The sequence below is a fragment of the Delphinapterus leucas genome, chromosome 2 (assembly GCF_059928025.1).
Source record: "Delphinapterus leucas isolate spDelLeu-1000000601 "Yukka" chromosome 2, BTC_Dleu_Yukka2, whole genome shotgun sequence".
NCBI lineage: Eukaryota > Metazoa > Chordata > Mammalia > Artiodactyla > Monodontidae > Delphinapterus > Delphinapterus leucas.
The window spans coordinates 115,740,309-115,759,556 of NC_143130.1; the positions used below are offsets into that span (position 1 = coordinate 115,740,309).

The following is a 19,248-nucleotide window of genomic DNA, read 5'->3' on the forward strand; positions in this document are numbered from 1 at the left end:
ATTTTGGGGGCAGTAAGCAGAGCACAGAAAGATTGAGAGTAAGTATTTAGGTTTGGGGGTGATTTACATGATGATAAGACTACCTCTCAAACTATACACGTGAAGATGCTCTTGTTTGGAAAGAACAGTTTCTTCCTAAGAGAAGAGAGAGGGCTTGAATGCATTTAGCTCAGATTGACTTTGTCAGCTGGTTATGTTACTATAGTACTATTAATTTATTTATACATTTTAAAATTTATCCTGCTTTAGGATTTGCTCAGTCTTGGGGTATACAGTCTTGGTTCTTCTGAACCGTGCCTGACTGTGCTCTGTCTACCCAAATCCTCTTTTCCATAGTGATCCTTGTTCTGGCAACTGTCTCCTTTTTCTCAACTCACTTATCACGGCTGCAAAAGCCCAGCCTATAACCTTACAAGCCTGGAGCTTATAGATTAGCTTCCAAATAGGGACAGTGTAGTAGCCCTCTCTTTGCAAGAGATTTAGGCCGCTAAGGGCATTTGAAGCTGGTGCCTTACAGACTCACCAGTGTCCTGCTGGCATGAAGCAGCCCTGATACCGGCCTTTATCTTGTTTGGCTACAAGAAGAGAACCGAGGGGGCGAGAGCAGGGGGAGCCAGGCACTTAATCCTGAAGGGCCTTTAGGGACAAAAGCATTTACAGTGAGTACAGCCAGCTGATTTCCAGCTTTTCTGTCCTTTTATCTAAGAGAGACAATCACAAGAGAAGGGAGAAAGAGGTGGGCAGTTTTGATGGGTGTGTAGCTGCATTTTTTGCTTCCTAGTTTGGTCGAAGAACACGCTCCTGATTTAAATGTCTTATTCAAATTGAATATATTCTGCTAACATCAGGTTTCGACTGAAAATTTGTGGACTGTCAGGGAGGTAGCAGCACCAGTCCTTGGTTAGTAGGCGAGCCATGGTATGTTTCTTCTGTTTCTGTAGGATGATAGAGTGTGGTGAGAAAAGCCTTAGCACAAATTTTTTTTTAAAAAACCTTTAAAATCTTTACTGCTTTTGACTTTTGCACCTTAAATGTTGAATCTTCTTTGGGTTTGTGGAAAGGAAAGGATTTGATCTGTGTTATTTTTAACAGCAGCTGGGTTCAAGGTGGTATTATCTCTAATGCTGGAAACGTGGCCACAGATAAGCATTTGATGGGGGCAGAGGGGTGGAGGTCATTGGGTTCCAAAAAGCTGGTTGATCCCTCCTCTCATGCAGCTTTGCAGCCAGAGATATAACTGCATGGGTATCTGTATGTACTTGAATCAGTGCTTCATTTGCATCGTCAGAAGTTGTTGTCTACTGGCTTTTTTTTTTTTCTTCAAATTTCTCTGTGACTAGAAAGGAATCTTATTGGATGGATCCTTGCATAAAAAAAAATAGAAAACTTAGAATTTAGAAGAATATATAGAGTTGTGTTGAATTTCCTACTATTTGTTTGCATTCAAATGGAGTAATTAATTTGATGGGAAAGCAAGCTTGAATAGTCATGATAAGGACAGGAAAAATACACACAAAGATTGTTATTGTAGATCTCTACAATATGAGGCAGTTTTCCTTTAAAGTATAAATTTATCTTGGAAATCAGATGTGCTTTTGTGAAAATCAGAAATACAGGTTGGTTATCCATGGGTGGTACATCTAAATGTGAACTACTGGAATTGAAAATTAAATGTTTATAGTAATTAGTTTCCATGAAAATGGGTAATTAATCAATTTTATGCCACTTCCTGAGCTTGCTATGCTGTTATGACACATACAGTATTCCTTCCCCAGGGACAAAGCTGTATATGAAGGAAAATAAATAGAAGTTGAAATAAAACTTGAGTAAAGCGTTGCTTTGCTTCACTGTTTTGGGTTATGGAAATTCTCTTGTTTATAGTCTGATCAGCTAAATATGGAAACATCACATGCAGGTTGAAATTTTGTAGATGCAGGTAACTTTTGCCTTGGCAGCTTGAATATAAGGTTTCCTTGCCCTTTACTCATGTGTGATGCACACCAGCCACATTTTTTTTTTTTTTTTGCGGTACGCGGGCCTCTCACTGCTATGGCCTCTCCCGTTGCGGAGCACAGGCTCCGGACGCGCAGGCCCAGCAGCCATGGCTCACGGGCCCAGCCGCTCCGCGGCATGCGGGATCCTCCCGGACCGGGGCACGAACCCGTGTCCCCTGCATTGGCAGGCGGACTCCCTACCATTGCGCCACCAGGGAAGCCCACACCAGCTACATTTTTGTTTAATGTTTTTATTTTATTCTATTTGTCCTTTGCATATATAACCACATCTGTGTTATCAGTCTTAAGTGCACACTCCCAGAGGGAAGAATCTCCCATATTTATTCCTCTGGAAAGAATTAGCAACATATAATGTGTAAATAATGATTTACAAAATGTGTTTGCATGGTAATAATTTATTTCTTTCCATTCTTTCCATTGATGCCGTTTGCCTGCTTTGGTGAAATGGAGGTCCATCATTTAGTATCTACATAGCTCTCAGTATAGGTAGGATGCTTCTAATAGCTTAGAAATCTCTGGATAAATAACCCTAGAGCTTAGAAATCTCTGGATAAATAACCCTAGGTAATTACAGATTCTCATGGTCAGATGGAATCTTATTGATCATTTAGTCCAATTTTGTCATTTTACAGATGAGAAAACTGAGACCCGCAAATGTGGAGCATCTTGCTCCAAACCACACAAAACTGCACTGTGCCTGCCTGGTGCACGGCCTGATAGTATATATAGAAATGTATGTTGGGATATAAATTACATTGAGCCAATTCTTTGGTATGTTCTTTAGTTTACAGTAAGATATGTATTTCAGAGGAGGCCTTGCCTCGATTTAGGGGTTTCAGAGAAAACACAATGACCAAGCATTGTTTTTCAGTTGTACAGGGCTCTTAGGTAGGGGCTTGGAGCTGAGTGAGTGTGTGGGTGAAGGTGAAACAGTTCATTTCACACTGGCCTGGCACTTAGTTTTCTGGTTTGCTTGAGTCTGGTTTCTTAGAAGAGGGAACCACTGTGACACCAGTGACTTCTTCATTACTAGTTCTTTGACCTTGCACTAAAAACCTTTATTAACCTTTGTGTATCAGATTCCTTCTCTGGGACAGTGATTCTAAATAGTGGTTCACCACCCCAGAAGGCAGTGAATTGATTAAAATTTTTAAAGTGCTTTTGGAAATCAGAATCAGAGACTGAGACTAGGGTATGGTTTATTAAGAAGTAGTGTGGTAGCTCACTCTTCCTGGAGCTTCATCCCTCCCAGTGAAATTTTGATATCTTCTAATTGGTTTCAAAAAATAGTCAAGTCTAGTATTATTGTTATTTTAAAGACTGTATGCAAGGGTGGTTAAAAATGTGGGGCATGGATTTCTCCCTCTTGCAATCAGGTGTGGAAAGCTGTTGAAGCCTAAAACCATTCTCTAAGGCAGGTACCAAAGTGATAAACTTACCTTATGACATAATATTTTGCTCTTTGCAAATAACTTTGTTTTCAAAAATGCATCTGTAAACCCCCTTATCATTTAATTTAAAAATAAAATGCTCAAGAAATTGGGGGAGAGGCAGTATGCTACAGCATTAAAAGGCTTCTGAAATAATATATCATGAGAATAACTTATTCTTAAGGCTTTTGTCAATTCAACAAGTCTTTTTATTCCCTGTGCTCATTCCTGTGTGGAAGGTTACATATTCCTAGTCAAACTGGGAGCTTTCTTGACTTTTCCCTTCCACGTTTGTAGGTAAAATAGTTTTGCTTTTGTTATTAAGTTAATCTTAAGAATATAAAGAAATATAGCTACTTTCTGACAATCACATTTAATTTCATATTTTGATCAACCGCCTTTCATCTTTGGAGGAATGGGGCTATAAACTAACTTGAATGTATAGAACTAGAAAAAGACTTAGAAAAGGAAAAGAAACCCATTGCCTTGAAGAACTTTCTCTTGAAACTAAAAATAATGTCTATTTAAAGTGTTCAAAGTACAAGATCCTAAAAGTTGTTATTTTATATCAGACTGGTTACAGAAGAAAGATAAATTACATAGCTAGATCATTAGTAAACTAATCAACTTTATCTTAAAAAGAAACCGTACACTTCATTGGTCAGAACTTAGCCACATGACCACAGTGAGCTCCGATGGAGATAGGGAATGTAGTTTTAAATTCTTGGCAGGAATATGCACAACTGAAAATCAGGAATTTGTTATTAAGGAATGAGGTGAGAATGGATGTTGGGATAGGCAGTACCACACTGTTTTGTGTTCCTATTGAACCAGTATAGGAAGGACGCTTCCAATAGCTTAGAAATCGCTGGATAAATGCTGGGTCTTGGCTCTAGTTGGTAGAAACTCAAAACACCTCTTTCTGTTTTTGTTATGAGCTATGGTTTCTTAATTTAGAAACTTGGCTTAATTTAGAAATCTTGCTTCTTCTGTGAAGTACCATTCCTTTATTTGGGAATCTTGTCTGACTTTTGCTCTCTTTTTTCCTTTTGCCTTTCAGCTGTTTTGGAAAGAAGTAAGGCTTAGACTTCTCCATGTTAACCATGAGCGTGACACTTTCCCCTCTGAGGTCACAGGACCTGGATCCCATGGCTACTGATGCTTCACCCATGGCCATCAACTTGACACCCACTGTGGAGCAGGGTGAGGGAGAAGAGGTGATGAAAGACATGGATTCTGACCAGCAGTACGAAAAGCCACCCCCACTGCATACAGGGGCCGACTGGAAGATTGTCCTCCACTTACCTGAAATTGAGACCTGGCTCCGGATGACCTCAGAGAGGGTCCGAGACCTAACCTATTCAGTCCAGCAGGACTCGGACAGCAAGCATGTGGATGTGCATCTAGTTCAACTAAAGGTAAGGAAGGTCTCTGGGCTCAGGTCCATTCCAGACAGAAGTCTGAAGGTGGCTGTAGTGCCTAGAGTCTGAGTTCTGTAATTCTCAAGGAGAAAGCATCCAAGAAGAAAAACAGAATAACAGGTTTGAAACCATTATTTTTGTAGATAAACATGGGTGGAATTCTTTCCTCATTTTACTTTGTGGGCTAAACATCTAGAATAAAACTGACCTCAGGGGATAATGCGGAGAAGCGAGGAAAAATGGGGGGATGGAATTTTTGTGCAATGTCATAGAAATCAGTAGTAAAGAATAAAAATATTACAAAAGGTTTAACAAAGACTCTCATAGGTAAAAAATCAAACTGAGCAGTGATTGTATATGTATGTGATTACTAACTTCTGTTGAAGTTGATGCTGCCTTTGTGGCAAACAGTGGGTTCTCGCATGATGGAGAAGGGCGGTGTTCTCCTTTTAGAATGAGTACATTCTAAAAGGTACAATACATCATGCAGAACAAAGGTGCTTTTATAACAGCTCATCTAAAGTTTAGACATTAAAAAAATGTGTGTGACTTTTAGAGAGCCGTTAAAAAGCCTGACCGTTGATAATAATGAGACGGAGATGCTAGTAAAGAGTGCTATTAATAGAGATTTTGGCCTAGGAACCCCAAAATACCGTGAATCTTGCCCTGCCATAGCCACTCCTCTCTTCCGGGTCCCCGAGGGAAATACATGCTCAGGTCAATGGTGGGCAAAGCAGGGCAGATTTATAACCAATTAGGACATTGGCCCCAAACCCCAATGTTAATTTCTAGTCAGTTAGATGAGATACTAAGGAGAATTCCTCTACCTCAGCTGGTTCATTTTAAATGATCTGAAACCAAAGACCAAACAGATTCTTGCATCTTAATACTTAAATGACGTAAGATGCAGCCATCAGCGTGAGAGGAAAGGACAATTAAGAGAGCGTTATGTGCCCCAAAGCCTAGAGCAGAGCTGGCTTAGCCTTCCCAGGCTGGTTCAGCAGATCCTGGGCCCAGCTGCCCCATGAGAGAGAGTGCCCAAGAAAGGGAAGGAGGGGGTTGAAGAGAGAGAGAAAAAACAAAAGGGTCAGAATGCCAAGGTGGCTGGGCTTCTCCCAGGTTGAGCAGGCCTGGGTGGCCTTCTTTCTTCGGGTTCTTGGGAAAGAGCAAGCATGAAAGGTATCAGAGGTGGCTAGGAGCCCGCTCTAACGGACAGAGCTTTAACGGAATGCCAGCCCGACTGGTTTCCCCACCGTGGCAGCAGGGAGTGGCATCTCTCAGTTCCTGCAGCACAGTCCCTTCAATCAGAGGAGCAGCTCCCCAGCTCCTCCGGGTTGCAGTGAGATGGGAGTCAGGGGGCTCCGCAGCACCCCACCCCCTCCTCCATTCCCTCTAATGTTGCACTTACTTATGTGGCTCCCTAAAAGAAATACAGGATTGGGTTTGCAAGGAAAGATGACTGTTGCTCTCTAAAATCTTTCAGATCTACACAGAAAAGGTGATAAACGATAAAGGAGAATGGGGGAAATGGAAATATCTTTAGAAGATTCCACTAAAAATGCTAAGGGCACCTGAAAACAGTGTGTCAACTAACTTCATTTAATTACATCAATATAGCACTTAAGTGAAAACTTAAATTTTAATTCCAAATAGGAATGTAAAAGTTTTTGTACAGTCAACCGGGATTATGTTTAGTGTTGAGAAATCCCCTGTGGGGCAATTTGCTTCTTTTTCTCATTGGGACTGCCTGTCACCTTCTCACCTCGCTCAAAAGGCATCTCACTGCCTCCGTTCAGCTCTGTCCCACAGTGTGGTCTGTCTCCCCTGCTGAGAAAGGAGCCCCAGGAGGGCAGGAAGTCAGCACAGTAGTCACATAGTAGCTCATCAACAGCAGCTAAAGGGATGAAGTGAAATTGTCTTATGTTAATTTAATTCTAGGATTTCTATCATTCCGTTTTTGATGCTTATTTCATCAAGTGACTTAACCAACGTTCTCTGAATGTTCTAGAATATTCTATAATAATAGAGCCCTTCCACATTGAGGCCAAAGTCGACAAACTGGTCAGTGAGCTACGGCCTTGTTAACACAAGGGCTTAGTTTTGGTCTCCTAATCTGCTTATTTAAGTTTTCCCTTTATTTGCATAACTTTTTAATTTAACCAGATAAGCACTTTGATACATTAAAGAAAAAGATTTTAAATACATGTCAGTTCTTCAGATTTCCACACTGATCCACAAGAATAAAGGGGAACTGGGTTACAGAATTTTATATGTGGAATCAAAACAACAGCAAAACAACCTTGTAGAAGCAGCTCTTAAGTTAGGTGTATGGCAAAGCAGAGGGGCAGGCCTAGCCGGGGAAAGGCCAGCTATCTCCTATGGGGCATCCCCCCTTGGCTCCATGCCTTGGTGAATTATTCAGTTTATTAATTTACTATGAAAAATAACCATCGCAGGGATGGGAATGCCATGGCTTTAAGGACCATCTAGGCGCATATAATTTCTAAATTTATATATCCATCCCAGTGTTCTCCCAGGAGCCCCAACTGCCTAAGAGACATCTTGTATCTCTAGTGAGCATCTCAAACTGATATGCCCATTGAAAAGCTCTGAATGCCTTCCCGACCCCATCTTCCCAATTTCAGTAAAAGGCACCACTTTTTTGCCAAGCCAAAGTGTGATTCCATGCCCCACATATATGTCTATTAACAAGTCCTGGGGATCCATCTCCAAAATATGCCCTAAATCCATTCACTTCTCCCCTATGCTACTGCTGCCACACTAGTCAAGCCACATCACTGCTTGCCTGGGCTACTTTTAGAGCCTCTTCTACTACCCTGCAGTTTATTCTCTACACAGCAGCCAGTGGGATCTTTTAAAAATGTAAATCCAGTCATGTAACTCCCTTGCTTCCTGTTGGCTTACAATAAAACCCAAACCTCTTCCTGTGGTTCTGCCCCTGCCTGCTTCTCCTGCCGTGTCTCCTGTTACTTCCCCCTTGTTTATAAAGCTCCAAGCGGATTGAAAGTTCAAAAGAAATGTTAGTCTAGTTCTTGCCTCACAGCTTTTCCTGTTGCCTCTGCCTAGCTCTAGCTTTGCCTCGCAGATTCTGGATCCTCATCAAGCAGTCGGCCAGCGGCACAGCCAAGTTCTAATATCTGGAGGCACAAGCCTGGGAGAAGGTTGAGCAGGGGTTGGGAGCGAGGAGGGGCCTGTGCTCTGCTCTGTGAAAGGCAAGCACAAAAAAGGAGCTACCCTTACCTAACTCGCCTACACGCCTCAGACTCCCTTTCACATTGCTTGTTCTAAATCTTGTCATCACAGTTTTCTCTGCCATCCTGTTGATGTATAACTTAAAAAAAATTAGTTGAGAAATGCTTTTGGAAAATGCTCAGGGTGGGCTCCCTCCTCTGGTTTTATATTTAATGTCACTTTCTCAAAGAAGCTATTCTTAACCCCTATTCTTTTTTTTTTTTTTAACATCTTTATTGGGGTACAATTGCTTTACAATGGTGTGTTAGTTTCTGCTCTATAACAAAGTGAATCAGTTATATATATACATATGTTCCCATATGTCCTCCCTCTTGCGTCTCCCTCCCTCCCACTCTCCCTATCCCACCCCTCCAGGCTGTCACAAAGCACCAAGCTAATATCCCTGTGCCATGCGGCTGCTTCCCACTAGTATCTACCTTACTACGTTGGTTAGTGTGTGTATGTCCATGACTCTCTCTCGCCCTGTCAAAACTCACCCTTCCCCCTCCCCATATCCTCAAGTCCGTTCTCCAGTAGGTCTGCGTCTCTATTCCCGTCCCACCCCTAGGTTCTTCATGACATCCTTTTTTTTCTTAAATTCCATATATATGTGTTAGCATACGGTATTTGTCTTTTTCTTTCTGACTTACTTCACTCTGTATGACAGACTCTAGGTCTATCCATCTCATTACAAATAACTCAATTTCATTTCTTTTTAAGGCTGAGTAATATTCCATTGTATATATGTGCCACATCTTCTTTATCCATTCATCCGATGATGGGCACTTAGGTTGTTTCCATCTCCGGGCTATTGTAAATAGAGCTGCAATGAACATTTTGGTACATGACTCTTTTTGAATTTTGGTTTTCTCAGGGTATATGCCCAGTAGTGGGATTGCTGGGTCATATGGTAATTCTATTTGTAGTTTTTTAAGGAACCTCCACACTGTTCTCCGTAGTGGCTGAACCAATTCACATTCCCACCAGCAGTGCAAGAGTGTTCCCTTTTCTCCACACCCTCTCCAGCGTTTATTGTTTCTAGACTTTTTGATGATGGCCATTCTGACTGGTGTGAGATGATATCTCATTGTAGTTTTGATTTGCATTTCTCTAATGATTAATGATGTTGAGCATTCTTTCATGTGTCTGTTGGCATTCTGTATATCTTCTTTGGAGAAATGTCTATTTAGGTCTTCGGCCCATTTTTGGATTGGGTTGTTTGCTTTTTTGTTATTGAGCTGCATGAGCTGCTTGTAAATTTTGGAGATTAATCCTTTGTCAGTTGCTTCATTTGCAAATATTTTCTCCCATTCTGAGGGTTGTCTTTTGGTCTTGTTTATGGCTTCCTTTGCTGTGCAAAAGCTTTGAAGTTTCATTAGGTCCCATTTGTTTATTTTTGTTTTTATTTCCATTACTCTAGGAGGTGGGTCAGAAAGGATCTTGCTGTGATTTATGTCATAGAGTGTTCTGCCTATGTTTTCCTCTAAGAGTTTGATAGTTTCTGGCCTTACATTTAGGTCTTTAATCCATTTTGAGCTTATTTGTGTGTATGGTGTTAGGGAGTGATCTAATCTCATACTTTTACATGTACCTGTCCAGTTTTCCCAGCACCATTTATTGAAGAGGCTGTCCTTTCTCCACTGTACATTCCTGCCACCTTTATCAAAGATAAGGTGTCCATATGTGCGTGGGTTTATCTCTGGGCTTTCTATCCTGTTCCATTGATCTATCTTTCTGTTTTTGTGCCAGTACCATACTGTCTTGATTACTGTAGCTTTGTAGTATAGTATGAAGTCAGGGAGCCTGATTCCTCCAGCTCCTTTTTTCGTTCTCAAGATTGCTTTGGCTATTCGGGGTCTTTTGTGTTTCCATACAAATTGCGAAATTTTTTGTTCTAGTTCTGTGAAAAATGCCAGTGGTAGTTTGATAGGGATTGCATTGAATCTGTAGATTGCTTTGGGTAGTAGAGTCACTTTCACAATGTTGATTCTTCCCATCCAAGAACATGGTATATCCCTCCATCTATTTGTATCATCTTTAATTTCTTTCATCAGTGTCTTATAATTTTCTGCATACAGGTCTTTTGTCTCCTTAGATAGGTTTATTCCTAGATATTTTATTCTTTTTGTTGCAGTGGTAAATGGGAGTGTTTTCTTGATTTCACTTTCAGATTTTTCGTCATTAGTATATAGGAATGCCAGAGATTTCTGTGCATTAATTTTGTATCCTGCTACTTTACCAAATTCATTGATAGCTCTAGTAGTTTTCTGGTAGCATCTTTAGGATTCTCTATGTATAGTATCATGTGATATGCAAACAGTGACAGCTTTACTTCTTCTTTTCCGATTTGGATTCCTTTTATTTCCTTTTCTTCTCTGATTGCTGTGGCTAAAACTTCCAAAACTATGTTGAATGAGAGTGGTGAGAGTGGGCAACCTTGTCTTGTTCCTGATCTTAGTGGAAATGCTTTCAGTTTTTCACCATTGAGGATGATGTTTGCTGTGGGCTTGTCATATATGGCCTTTATTATGTTGAGGAAAGTTCCCTCTATGCCTTCCTTCTGCAGTGTTTTTATCATAAATGGGTGTTGAATTTTGTCGAAAGCTTTCTCTGCATCTATTGAGATGATCATATGGTTTTTCTCCTTCAATTTGTTAATATGGTTTATCACATTGATAGATTTGCGTATATTGAAGAATCCTTGCATTCCTGGAATAAACCCCACTTGATCATGGTGTATGATCCTTTTAATGTGCTGTTGGATTCTGTTTGCTGGTATTTTGTTGAGGATTTTTGCATCTATGTTTATCAGTGATATTGGCCTGTAGTTTTCTTTCTTTGTGACATCCTTGTCTGGTTTTGGTATCAAGGTGATGGTGGCCTCGTAGAAGGAATTTGGGAGTGTTCCTCCCTCTGCTATATTTTGGAAGAGTTTGAGAAGGACAGGTGTTAGCTCTTCTCTAAACGTTTGATAGAATTCACCTGTGAAGCCATCTGGTCCTGGGCTTTTGCCTAACCCCTATTCTTAAAACACCCATCATCTAGTCCATTATTCAGCTCAGTTAATGGCAAAAATTCTTCAATGCTATTACCATATTTGAAAAAAGGTCTGTCAGTTACTCAAAAGTTAAACATATATATTCCATAAGCTCAGAAATTCCATTCCTAGGTATTTACCCAAGAAAAAGGAAGCATATGTTCATAGAGACTTGTTTAAGAATTTTCATATCAGCTTTATAAATAATAGCAAAAAACTGTCTGAAGCTCAGGTATCCATCAAGAGGAAAATAAATAAGAAAGTTGTGTTATATTTGTACAGATGGATTGCTATTTAGTAATAAAACAGCACGAACTGCAGATATCTGCAACAACATGGGTGAAACTCAAAGCAAAAAGTATGCAAAAGAGTACATACATCCTGTATCACTCCATTTATATCAGGTTCTAGAACAGGGAAAACTAATCTGAGGTTAAAAAGAACCAGAACAGTGTGATGAGAGCAAGGAAAAGCAACATAAAAGAATTTGGGGGAGGCGACGGAAATATTTTATACCTTGATAGATTTTTTTTAAATTTTATTTCTTTTTTATACAGCAGGTTCTTATTTATTATCTATTTTATACATATTAGTGTATATATGTCAACCCCAGTCTCCCAGTTCTCCCCCCCCATCCCCCGCGTTCACCCCTTGGTGTCCATATGTTTGTTCTCTACATCTGTGTCTTTGTTTCTGCCTTGCAAACTGGTTCATCTGTACCATTTTTCTGGATTCCACATGCGTTAATATACGATATTTGTTTTTCTCTTTCTGACTTACTTCACTCTGTATGACAGTCTCTAGGTCCATGTCTCTATAAATGACCCAATTTCGTTCCTTTCTGTGGCTGAGTAATATTCCATTGTATATATGTACCACAACTTCTTTATCCATTCGTCTGTCGGTGGGCATTTAAGTTGCTTCCATGGCCTGGCTATTGTAAATAGTGCTTCAGTGAACATTGGGGTGCATGTGTCTTTTTGAATTATGGTTTTCTCTGGGTATATGCCCAGTAGTGGATTGCTGGGTCGTATGGTAATTCTATTTTTAGTTCTTTAAGGAACCTCCATACTGTTCTCCATAGTGGCTGTATCAATTTGCAATCCCACCAACAGTGCAAGAGGTTCCCTTTTCTCCACACCCTCTCCAGCATTTGTTGTTTGTAGATTTTCTGATGATGCCCATTCTAACTGGTGTGAGGTGATACCTCATTGTAGTTTTGATTTGCATTTCTCTAATAATTAGTGATGTTGAGCAGCTTTTCATGTGCCTCTTGGCCATCTGTATGTCTTCTTTGGAGAAATGTCTATTTAGGTCTTCTGCCCATTTTTGAATTGGGTTGTTTGTTTTTTTAATATTCAGCTGCATGAGCTGTTTATGTATTTTTGAGATTAATCCTTTGTCTGTTGATTTGTTTGCAAATATTTTCTCCCATTCTGAGGGTTGTCTTTTTGTCTTGTTTATAGTTTCTTTTACTGTAATAGTTCTTATCACTAGCTTTAATTTCCTTATTTATTTATTTGTATTAGCTCCAAGGACCTCAAATGTCTGATTCTCCACTGTATCCCTGTTGCCTAGGGCAAGGGCTGGGCATTTGGTGGAAACCAGTTCATATCTGTGGTTGGATAGATGAGTCCAAATCTGTATGGTCAGTGCCTTCTCTCCCCATAGGCAGGCTTGCACTGGAATTCACAGGAGGAAGCCTTCGTGGTGAGGATTGAATTAGGACAATGGTGTCGGATGAATCAGGCTCAAGTGCATTTGGGATATTACTCTCCCATCAGGGAGAGTCTGCGTGTGATTCAGAATCTTGGACGTCTTGTCTGGGGAGTCTGCCTGGGGGAGTCTATTCTGCCTAGGTAGCTGTGCTGGTCTTCCTTCCACCCCACTTTCTGTTTGACTCCTTCTTTGGCAAGGATTTTGGTCCATGAGCTAGAGGGCCTGGAACTGCTCTTTTTCTTTAAAGGTAACTTTGCTTATCTTCTGGTCATTGTGTTGATCTTAAAGTTTGTTTATCAGAGGCTATTCTTACCAACCTTATTTCCAAGTTCTTAGGGGAAGTTTTATTGTAACCCCCAGGGTGAACTACAAACCACTATTATAAAGTTCCCAAAATTGGGGTGGGGGTTGGTGATTGTTCTAGAGAGTGAATAAATAAAAACATCTCAGTTTAAGATTAAAATATGGAAACAATGCGATATATTACACTGTGTAGTTTTTTCCATTATTTTTTAAATAGAAAATGTAATCCACATATTTTGCTTCTTAGCTTCCAGATATTCTTTAGGAGTAAGTATGAGAAGCCAGCTGAACCATTTTTAGAAACTTTCCTTCTCCTCCCCCCTTGTCCTTTGGATTCAGAGGCTGTGCTGTGCAGGAAAACCAGACCAAGAACCTAAAAGGGTTTGACTTGAACTGCAACTTCTGGTCTGGATGAATGTATTTGGGTGCTAAATAGGCAAATTAGATACCCATGCTTCCTGATTAACAGTCTTCTTAGAGAGAACATTATTTGTATTCCTGGAAACATGATAGCAGGAAAGAGGCAAGGCTTAGACTAAAAGATGTGGCTGGATGCCAGATAGAAGTCTTGAAGTGACTTCGCTGGAATCAGCTCCCCAGATAACCCCCTTGAGATAAATTCCACTCTCCAGGTGAAATTTGTGTCTGTATCTTCGATTTGCGCCTGATTCTCAAAGACAGAATGTTGAACGGAGACTCTGTTTACAAGACGTTCTGACTGGGCTGTACCCAGACTGAGATGTGCCTAACATCTGGAGTTAAATCCAGATACCCAGTGACTCACATGGGGTCTGAAGGGCTTCCTGGGGAAAAGGCTTGAATCCTCTCCACAGTTGGGGTTGTCACATCAGATGTGCCTGAAGGACTGAGGACTATGGAAGTCCTGGGATGATGGAGCTCTTGAAAGAGGGTTCACCTTCATCCTGGGGCAAGGAGACTGCCTCAGAGCAGAGGGGAGGGGAATAGTGGTGTGTGGTAAAGTGTGTTCCCGGTTCTGGAACCCATCCTGAGCAGCCACCTGGGCAGTGTGGGTACCCAGTGAAGGGAAAGGGCTGTGGGGGTAACGCGGGGGACCTGTCTCAGCTGACTCTCTGCCTGGACTTCTCCCTTGTTCCATAGGTGTAGGAGGGAAAGAATGTTCTCTGTCTCCCACTGCTGGAGCATAACAAGCTCTGCCTGCTGTGGCAGAGGAGGTACCAAAGTGGCAACTGTAGAGTCCAGGGTCTGGCTGGCTGTGACAGTGAGCGAGAGCTGGGGTTGATCCTTGGGTACATCCAAAACTCACCCTAGGAGTTTCAGAAATTCTTGGTAATGGGGACTCTGAGTGGAACTAAACTTCTGACATCAACAGTTTGGGGCTTGGAGGATCTGATCTTAATGTTAATAAACTGTGTGTTAAAGCCTGAAACGTTCAATTTATAACATCTTTGAGTAGTTTTCAATTTGTAACGTATCTTAGGTTAAATAAGTACCAGTTTAAGATCAAATACCATTGTTTCTGGGAAAGAGTAAATATTTTCCTCTTTGCTCTTTAGATGGCTGTTTTTCAAGAAGTAGCTCTCAGTGGTTAGTGGTTAGTTGTGAAATCAATTTGATGAACTAAAGAGCTAAAACAGTGAAATAGAATTACATGAAGTAAGGATAACTACTATTTTGTGAAACTTGGTTTTAGTTTTATATATATATATATGATTCATCATGATGTAAAATTTATGTCTTTCTCTTCTGAGTCAAGCCAGAACATTTTGATAGTTACTGCTTTAGACCGCTCTCAACTTTCCTCAATATCTTTGATATGTATTTTAATTTTGGAACGTACTATGCAAGTAAGTGTAACTTGGTCCAGTTTTTGCAATGTGATTATTTTGTATTTATATGGGATCACATGACAACCCCCCACAGTATATTCCAAATCCCAGAAAACTGGAAAATGAAGCCGATTTCTCTGTTGGTGGGTCTGAGGATGTTAAATTTTTTTATTTTCCCAAAGCCCAGATTTGTGGCTGGAATCTCTTTTTTGGCTGATGTGTCTTCCTCAGGGTGTATCTTCTCAGGGAATCTGAATACTAGTTGTTAAGTGTCCTGGGAGTATGGGTCAGTACAGTGATTAACAGTGGAAAAGTTTTTCCTATTATTAATGTCTAGGCTGTGTAAGAATATTTGGTATCATGGACCAATAAAAATGGATGAAATAAAAAGAATGTTTAATGTTTGGAAGGCTAATTTTAGATATGTAAGAGACACAATTATGTGAAAAAAATCGATCTTAATTATTGAGTAATAATCTCTCCACCCCTCCCCCTCCCCACACACACACTCCAAGTGCTAAATAAATACTTTTTGATTGTTGAATGATTAATATATTTTCATTATGATTTTGGGAGATGATCTAAAAATCTCAGATCAGGCACATGTTTAAAAATATTTACGTGTGAATACTCTTGGTTAAGACTTGGGAAGGGTGACATGGAAAAAATAACTTTGGTAGTTTATGACACATATTATGGAAGATCTTTGGGTACGCATGAACCTTAGCCACATTGCTAATGTATTTAGAGCTCAGGATGGGAGCATTAATTTTCAAGGTGGCCCAACTAGTCTACTAGATTGTCCAGCTGTGTAATTTTTAAATAGCAATAATAGCATGGAAAATGAGGATTATCATAGACATCACACTTTGAAGGAAACCATGAACACAGGGTATAGAGAAAAGTAATAATATAATTAAAGAATTTGAAAATGAGTTCAATGAGAAAAGTCTGAAGAAAACAGCATTTTGATTAGAGAATTAGATGCTTTTAGACACAGCATCCAATTTGAGTTATTACTACTTTAGTTGTTATGAGGAATCCTGTTTTACTCTATTCCATAACTATGTATCTCTGATGATACATTTGTGTGACTTTGAAATCAGGACAGAAGAAAATAATCAGCATAAAATACATTTCCTCTGATTATTTTGTTGATCGAATACAACCTGATAAACTTAGACTTGTGAATAATTAGCAGATCTTCTTCAGGGAAAGTTAGTTCACACTTACGCTGGAAATCTGAGGGCATGCATATTTCTATGTCTGCCACAAGACCATAAATAAGAATAAATATTTCATAACTGTTTCATGCGGTTACTCTAAAGTTCAATACATCTTTTTTTTTTAACATCTTTATTGGAGTATAATTGCTTTACATTGTTGTGTTAGTTTCTGCTGTATAACAAAGTGTATCAGCTATATGTATACATATATCCCCCTCCCTCTTATGTCTCCCTCCCACACTCCCTATCCCACCCCTCTAGGTGTTCACAAAGTACCGAGCTGATCTCCCTGTGCTATGTGGCTGCTTCCCACTAGCTATCTATTTTACATTTGGTAGTGTATATATGTCCATGCCACTCTTTCACTTCATCTCAGCTTACCTTTCCCCTCTTTGTCCTTTGTCCCCACTTTGTCCTCAAGTCCCTTCTCTACGTCTGCGTCTTTATTCCTGTCCTGCCTGTAGGTTCTTCAGACCATTTGTTTTTTATTTTTAGATTCCATATATATGTGTTAGCATACGGTATTTGTTTTTCTCTTTCTGACTTGCTTCACTCTGTATGACAGACTCTAGGTCCATCCACCTCACTACAAATAACTCAATTTCTTTTCTTTTTATGACAGAGTAATATTCTATTGTATATATTTGCCACATCTTCTTTATCCATTCATCCGTTGATGGACACTTAGGTTGCTTCCATGTCCTGGCTATTGTAAATAGGGCTGCAGTGAACATTGTGGTACATAACTCTTTTTGAATTATGGTTTTCTCAGGGTATATGCCCAGTAGTGGGATTGCTGGGTCATATGCTAATTCTATTTTTAGTTTCTTAAGGAACCTCCATACTGTTCTCCATAGTGGCTGTATCAATTTACATTCCCACCAACAGTGCACGAGGGTTCCCTTTTCTACACAACCTCTCCAGCATTTGTTGTTTGTAGATATTTTGATGATGGCCATTCTGACTGGTGTGAGGTGATACCTCGTTGTAGTGTTGATTTGCATTTCTCTAATAATTAGTGATGTTGAGAATCCTTTCACGTGTTTGATGGCAATCTGTATATCTTCTTTGGAAAAATATCTATTTAGGTCTTCTGGCCATTTTTGAATTGGGTTGTATGTTTTTTTGATATTGAGCTGCATTAGCTGCTTGTATACTTTGGAGATTGATCCTTTGTCAGTTGCTTTGTTTGCAAATATTTTCTCCCATTCTGAGGATTGTCTTTTCGTCTTGTTTATGGTTTCCTTTGATGTGCAAAAGCTTTTAAATTTCATTAGGTCCCTTTTGTTTATTTTTGTCTTTATTTCTATTTCTCTAGGAGGTGGGTCAAAGAGGATCTTGCTGTGATTTGTGTCAAAGAGTCTTCTACCTATGTTTTCCTCTAAGAGTTTTATACTGTCTGGCCTTATATTTAGGTCTTTAATCCATTTTGAGTTTATTTTTGTGCATGGTGTTAGGGAGTGTTCTAATTTCATTCTTTTACCTGTAGCTGTCCAGTTTTCCCAGCACCACTTATTGAAGAGGCTGTCTTTTTTCCATTGTATATTCTTGCCTCCTTTATCAAAGATAAGGTGACCATATGTGCATGGGTTTATCTCTGGGCTTTCTATCCTGTTCCATTGATTTATATTTCTGGTTTTGTGCCAGTACCATACTGTCTTGATTACCGTGGCTTTGTAGTATAGTCTGAAGTCAGGGAGCCTGATTCTTCCAGCTCCATCTTTCTTTCTCAAGATTGCTTTGGCTGTTTGGGGTCTTTTGTATTTCTATACAAATTGTGAAATTTTTTGTTCTAGTTCTGTGAAAAATGCCATCGGCAGTTTGATAGGGATTGCATTGAATCTGTAGATTGCTTTGGGTAGTATAGTCATTTTCACAATGTTGATTCTTCCAATCCAAGAACATGGTATATATCTCTCCATCTGTTTGTATCATCTTTTATTTCTTTTATCAATGTCTTATAGTTTTCTACATACAGGTCTTTTGTCTCCTTAGGTGGATTTATTCCTAGGTATTTTATTCTTTTTGTTGCAGTGGTAAATGGCAGTGTTTCCTTAATTTCTCTTTCAAATTTTTCATCATTAGTGTATAGGAATGCAAGAGATTTCTGTGCATTGATGTTGTATCCTGCTACTTTACTAAATTCATTGATTAGCTCTATTAGTTTTCTGGTAGCATCTTTAGGATTCTGTATGTATAGTATCAAGTTATCTGTAAACAGTGACAGTTTTACTTCTTCTTTTCTGATTTGGATTCCTTTTATTTCTTTTTCTTCTCTGATTGCTGTGGCTAAAAATTCCAAAACTATGTTGAATAATATTGGTGACAGTGGGCAACTTTGTCTTTTTCCTGATCTTAGTGGAAATAGTTCCAGTTTTTCACCATTGAGGACGATGTTGGCTGTGGGTTTGTCATATATGGCCTTTATTATGTTGAGGTAAGTTTCCTCTATGCCTGCTTTCTGGAGAGTTTTTATCATTAGTGGGTGTTGAATTTTGTCAAAAGCTTTTTCTGCATCTATTAAGATGATCATATGGTTTTTATCCTTCAATTTGTTAATATGGTGTATCACTCTGATTGATTTGCATATATTGAAGAATCCTTGAATTCCTGCGATAAATCCCACTTGATCATGGTGTATGATCCTTTTAATGTGCTGTTGGATTCTGTTTGCTTGTATTTTGTTGAGGATTTTTGCATCTATGTTCATCAGTGATATTGGCCTGTAGTTTTCTTTCTTTGTTACATCCTTGTCTGCTTTTTGTATCAGGGTGATGGTGGCCCTGTAGAATGAGTTAGGGAGTGTTCCTCCCTCTGCTATATTTTGGAAGAGTTTGAGAAGGATAGGTGTTAGCTCTTCTCTAAATGTTTGATAGAATTGGCCTGTGAAGCCATCTGCTCCTGGGCTTTAGTTTGTTGAAAGACTTTTAATCACAGTTTCAATTTCAGTGCTTGTGATTGGTCTGTTCATATTTTCTATTTCTTCCTGGTTCAGTCTCAGAAGGTTGTGCTTTTCTGAGAATTTGTCCATTCCAAG

General features: G+C 39.5%; 1 protein-coding gene across 1 annotated transcript in view; it reads left to right on the forward strand.

Moving 5' to 3' along the window:
* Positions 1–19,248, forward strand: part of AKAP6 (A-kinase anchoring protein 6) — a 607,123-nt gene that overhangs the window by 222,138 nt on the left and 365,737 nt on the right. Inside the window, exon 4 of the mRNA XM_089907589.1 lies at positions 4,506–4,863. Coding sequence (XP_089763715.1) covers positions 4,540–4,863 — 324 coding nt within the window. The 5' untranslated portion in view covers positions 4,506–4,539. The remainder of the gene's footprint in view (positions 1–4,505; positions 4,864–19,248) is intronic.